Source organism: Lottia gigantea, assembly GCF_000327385.1.
Source record: "Lottia gigantea unplaced genomic scaffold LOTGIsca_25, whole genome shotgun sequence".
NCBI lineage: Eukaryota > Metazoa > Mollusca > Gastropoda > Lottiidae > Lottia > Lottia gigantea.
The window spans coordinates 1,819,721-1,825,974 of NW_008708752.1; the positions used below are offsets into that span (position 1 = coordinate 1,819,721).

The 6,254-nt window shown below is 36.9% G+C and overlaps 2 protein-coding genes across 2 annotated transcripts; one reads left to right on the top strand and one right to left on the bottom strand.

Annotated features, from left to right (window-relative positions):
* Window positions 1-2,038: 2,038 nt before the first annotated feature.
* LOTGIDRAFT_160582 (hypothetical protein) lies at window positions 2,039-4,634 on the top strand (the record flags this gene model as incomplete). Its single annotated transcript, XM_009055694.1, has 2 exons — window positions 2,039-2,366; window positions 4,477-4,634. 2 exons carry the CDS (start codon window positions 2,039-2,041, stop codon window positions 4,632-4,634), a joined length of 486 nt encoding a protein of 161 aa, XP_009053942.1.
* Window positions 4,635-5,203: 569 nt separating this feature from the next.
* On the bottom strand, window positions 5,204-6,005 carry LOTGIDRAFT_160583 (hypothetical protein; the record flags this gene model as incomplete). The annotated part of the gene is made up of 2 exons (XM_009055695.1): window positions 5,204-5,253; window positions 5,678-6,005. 2 exons carry the CDS (start codon window positions 6,003-6,005, stop codon window positions 5,204-5,206), a joined length of 378 nt encoding a protein of 125 aa, XP_009053943.1.
* Window positions 6,006-6,254: the final 249 nt, after the last annotated feature.

Sequence of the window (6,254 nt, forward strand, 5' to 3'; positions counted from 1 at the left end):
TTGTTTGTGCACAGCTTCGGGGTTTGGAATGACCCGATTCTACCTCAGTTGCAAACGGTGTACCGTAAAAGTTCTGTTAGTGCTTTACAACATATCACACAAATGAATGGCAGACATTATTTACCGGAACTATGTCAGTATTGTCACGTTATCACCTGATTAATTATATATCAGAGGCTGGTCGTTCAAGACTACTAGCATTTGTCAGCAAAGCCAATTAAAAAAAAACTTCGTAGGATAAGGATCCAAAATGATAATAAAATATATCATTGTTAAACCGATCATTACATTAAAATTAGAATACAAATTTTGAGTCAGAATTATCCCCTGAAAGCTAGTATTCGATATTCAGGTCACAATATTACTAAAACTTAACAAATAATTGTGAAAAGCCGGAAATAAAGTTTATCGCCCAAGAAGACACAATGAAATTCACCATTCATTACCGAGAAACTGCCGAGAAATGTCGAATGTCTAGGTTGCTGTATCTAACTGATTGTAAATCCACATCCGTCGTGTGTCAGACAGCATGAATTAAAACTAAAGCTTCCCTGTGCATTTATATTTCAGTTATTTTGGTCATTGCCTCAGATATGTTCAAATTCGACACAGCGATAAATTTAACAATAACGGATAACAAAATCAAACATAAACTGAAATTACTTGTGGGGGTTGTCATGCATGGTTATATTCATTCGGCAACTCTCGACAGTTTCCGTAAAGCTTAATTTAACTCGGATATGAATGTAACGAATCACTGTGTCTCCTGTGTCTTCTATCATTACTTTGACGTTCACCACTAGTCTGTCACTTCATCGAAATACTGCCATTGTTTTAGAACCATTGAGTGATAATTCTGCCACTTACTTATTAACTCAATACAATTTTAAAATATAGAAATATAAAGTTAATTCTAGATTGTTTCCATGGGTTAAGTAAAAAATGCATTGTATTATACGCACGCATTCTCATGTCGTCCATCGGTCCACATTTGGTTTGTGAACGCGACAGAGGCAACAAGTTCGGAATTTCGAGATGGTCACCAATATGCCTATGCATACACAATTTCACCAATATCGAATAAAACTGTCTGACGTTACAAGTCATTTTTATTATTAGGTCAGGGGCAATAACTAGAAAATCTTTTAACCAATTATTGCAAAATTCGAGCTTATGCGAGATCTCATCAATAAACACTGATGCACTCGAAGTTTCATCAAACCCGGATAAGATAAGTTAGCTTGTCTACAATTCAAATTTGACGCCATTTAACTCAAAAGCAACAATTCAAAAACTTCTATCTTGTCCTCCAGAACAGGGGTGGTGACGTTATATGCCAACATTAACATATATGGGGATACAAAAAATAAATAAATATATTTTGTGGCCCCTGCTTGGCCCCTTCACTTGGTGTTTCCTAGAATCGTCACCGTTTTATATATACTTAAGATTATTTAAAATCCCCTCCCAAGTGATTTAAAGTAGAACAACAATTCTTTACAATGAGACTGAAACTTTCTTAGCTTTTATTCTAATTCCCCTACGTTTTGTCTTCGTTTGTAAATTGACATCATGATCAAGGCCATTGATCGTCATATAGTATCTGATATGTGAACTACATCCTGATTCCTTACAGCCGAGGGTGGCCCTAATTAGAAATAGATTTAGAATAATTAGTAAATTGAATAATAAATAATTGTTGAGAGAAAAATGAGTGATGGTTTTAATCAGGTTATTCAATTCAATTGGATGTTGTAATAATATATATTATAAACTAGTGTATAAATACAGTCAGTATTGAAGGTAAAAATATCACAAATCTTCTGTTCTTCAAACTATCAACATCACAACCAGCCGACACTAGTAAGTTGATATAATAATTTTAATGAATACATTTTGGTATTTGGCTGCGCAAACTGATTCTAGTTGTGTCAATGCAGATTTGTTTGTAGTTCAAACGTGTTATCGGGCTTTATATCATGTATTTGGTTCAAATTGTAGATAATGATTTTATTCTTTTTCATTTTCAGAATTCAAGATGAACACCCTCTTTACCATCGCCTTATGTTTGACCTTCGCCGCTACCACCCTTGCTTTTAATCCAATGATGGGCGGTATGGGTATGATGGGTGGTATGGGTATGATGGGAGGTATGGGTATGATGGACCCCTACATGATGGGCATGGGAGGACTTGGTATGATGGGAGGTATGGGAGGACTTGGTATGATGGGAGGTATGGGAGGTATGGGTATGATGGGTGGTATGTACAACCCAATGATGATGGGTTATGGTGGACTCGGTATGCTCGGTGGAATGGGCGGATACGGTATGATGGGCGGTATGCTCGGTGGAATGGGCGGATACGGTATGATGGGCAAATAAGGTAAATACTGCTATGATATAACTCAAATGTGATCAATTGAAACAATCAACACGAGTCTATATACGATTTGTTTTGTAAATAAAATCACACACGTTACGCACGAATATACGGGCAACCTCTCATTCTTCATACTAAGTTATTTGGATAAAGAGAACATTGACTTATCTGATTATCATCAAGGGGTGTGGTTTAATCGATGGTAACCTTACCATCGATATATTTATTTTTTATTTCAGATAACAGTGCTCTATTTAAGAACGATGTAATATTTGTTACATACATACATGTATTAAATTTATATTTTTTACAATTATTTGTGTTTTACATTCAAACCTTTAAATGCGGCCAATTGTCGCCCCTCTCCTTCCAACCACATTTCTTGTAGATTAGATGGATTTATTGCCCTTGACTTATTAAAGGCCATGGCTTGCCATTTTCGGGATTTGACTTGGATGTAAATATTCTCCAGAACTACTTAAAAGACACAAAAAACTCATAATGCCATCCAACCAATTTCACACATATGACGGAGTCTCAAGAAAAGACGTGGATATTTCTGGACACACACTGATTTGAAGGCTTAAATTTGGATAATGAGCTAAAAATACCGTTTCTGAGACTTTAAAAATGAACCAAATTGGTAATCTCGCTAGAAGCTTCACATTTTATCCGAATCTTGTGAATCTTGGTCTAAATGGGTACTTTATGATATCTGAGAAGTTCGAAATTGGCAATAATTCGATGAACAGATCCTGAGTTAGAATAAAATGGTGTAGTTTTTGGCTTGAAGACGCAATAGAAGTTAATATCCGATCTTGATGGAAATTGGTATTTTTGTAGCTAAGCCAATCAGCTCACCGTCGAAATTTGAGCCTTCAATTCCATGCGTGTCTAGAATTATCTGCGTTTAACAGGACGAGTTAACATGACGACTCGTCATTTTAAGATACTCTGTGATATATAGAAAAGACATATATAAAAAATACTGGGTAAAATTCCTAGTTTCTAGTACTTCTGAAGACTATTTACATATATTCAAGACTAAAACAAACCCACTAAAATGGCACAACTGTCCTTTTAATGACAGTAATTTTTTGTCGGTATTGGGTCCAGGCCATCACGTGGTCGAGTGAAGGAGAATTTAAATCATCTCATTTGTCACCTCATGTGACAGATCGGCAATCATGTTGATGCAGGTCGTTATATGCTGTTTAGATGGTCGAATCAATGTGTTTTATTTCCGAATAGGGAGCCGCGGTGGCTCAGTGAGTTAGACCTGAAGGTCCAGGGTTCAATACCGTCATAGGTCGAGATGATACCTTCGGATTTTTCAACCCGGTTTCCCCCTGTCAGTGATGCAGGTACGAGGGGCTGACATGGAAAAAGCGTCTAGTTGTTCGGATGGGACAATAAACCGAGGCCCGTGTGCTACAGGATGTGCACGTTAAAGATCCCTCGACAGTTAGAATTCGAAAAAGAGCAGGTTAATGCCGCTGTCCTGGCAAAATTTTTCTCATTGCACCCTGCATGGCGCTGCCCGTCTTCATTAGCCCACATGATGCAGAAAAGTAGGACGTAAAACTCCATTCATTTCATTTAATTTTATTTCCGAGTAATGAAAATGTAATTTGTGCATGAGAATGAGATGATGTAATGAGGCCTGGAATATTACCTTTTTGTCTTCGTAAATCGAGTCTTCCTAGGTTGCAAATGGTTTACCGTAAAGGTTCTGCTAGCGCTTTGCAACAGATGGATGGTATGCATTATTTACCGGAACTATGTCAATATTGTCACGTTATCACGTGATTCTGGTTATTTAGATTATCAGAGGCTGGTCGTTCAGGACTACGAGCTATTGTAAAAATTATAAAAACAAATCCTTCGTACGATATGGATCCAAAATGATTATGAAATGTTAAACCGATATTAGAATGTTTAATTTTGCAGAGACAGATTCTGCTTTACAGAAACTGCTGAATTATATTATTACGGAATTATAGGTTGCTGAATCTAACTGATTGTAAATCCACTTTCGTAGTGTGCCAGACAGCATGAATTAAAACTAAAGCTTCCCTGTGCATTTATATTTCAGTTATTTTGGTCATTGCCTCAGATACGTTCAAATTCGACAAGGCGATAAATTTAACAATAACGGATAACAAAATCAAATATAAACTGAAATTACTTGTGGGGGTTGTCATGCATGGTTATATCCATTCGGCAACCCTCGACAGTTTCCGTAAAGCTTAATTTAACTCGGATATGGATGTAACGAATCACTGTCACTTCATCGGAATATTGCCATTGTTTTAGAACCATTGAGTGATAATTCTGCCACTTACTTATTAACTCAATACACTTATAGGGTAATATAGGAATATAAATTTCCATTTGGGTTAAATAATAAATGCATTTTATTATAGGCCAACGCACGCATTCTAATATGGAAATATAGGACTAATGTCGCCGACCTTGTCCGTCCGCCCATCGGCCCGTCCGTCCACATTTGCCTTATAAACGCGTCGGGGGCCACAGGTTTTATCCGATTTTATGAAATTTTGTTTGTAGGCTTATATCGAATTTCGAATTATGGGTATGATTCGACAAATATTGACGGATTTTCAACCCTTGATATACACTAAAAATACGTAAAAAGTCTTATCATGTCCACAATCAAATTTGACGCGATTTAAGTCTATATGGTGTCTTCAAGAAATGTGGTCGAAGCAATGGATGGACAGGTGTGGCGCCATTACACATTTGCACAATGGAGTGTATAAGAAACAAAGAAATGTAATAGTTGGAAAAATAAGGTTAATTCAAAAGTATTTTACAAATATTACAAGGTTCGAAATTGGAACACGGTTTTCTGAAATGAAAAAAAAAATAGCAATGATTATCAGGTGGATATAGATCGTGAATTAATCAATGCCCTATTATCATTCCCATGGGGCCATGTTCACTTTATCAAAATAGTCGCAAGAGGCGGTTAATGCAAACCAGTCAATACGATCACTTTCTTACGAGAGGGGTTGCCTGTATATTCACTAGTATAGTGTATGTGCTCATAATTACATAACAAAGCGTAAGTAGAAGAGTTGTCATAGGTCGGTTTGAAAATCACGTGGTTTACATACTAAATTGAATAACAATAGAAATATGTGATAACTGATAAGTAATGACATTATGAAACGTTATTTATGTGGTTAAGAGCATTGTTTTCTATTTTGGCAATATATATACAAGATCAAAAGCACAGAAACCACAGTACGTACCTTATTTGCCCATCATACCGTATCCGCCCATTCCACCTAGCATACCGCCCATCATACCGTATCCGCCCATTCCACCGAGCATACCGAGTCCACCATAACCCATCATCATTGGGTTGTACATACCACCCATCATACCCATACCTCCCATACCTCCCATCATACCAAGTCCTCCCATACCTCCCATCATACCAAGTCCTCCCATGCCCATCATGTAGGGGTCCATCATACCCATACCTCCCATCATACCCATACCACCCATCATACCCATACCGCCCATCATTGGATTAAAAGCCAGAGTGGTGGCGGCGAAGGTCAAACATAAGGCGATGGTAAAGAGGGTGTTCATCTTGAATTCTGAAAATGAAAAAGAATAAAATCATTATCTACAATTTGAACCAAATACATGATATAAAGTATGACTGCCCGATAACACGTTTGAACTACAAATAAATCTGCATTGACACAACTAGAATCAGTTTGCGCAGCCAAATACCAAAATGTTTTCATTAAAATTATTATATCAACAGCCAAATACCAAAATGTATTCATTAAAATTATTATATCAACTTACTAGTGTCGGCTGGTTGTGATGTTG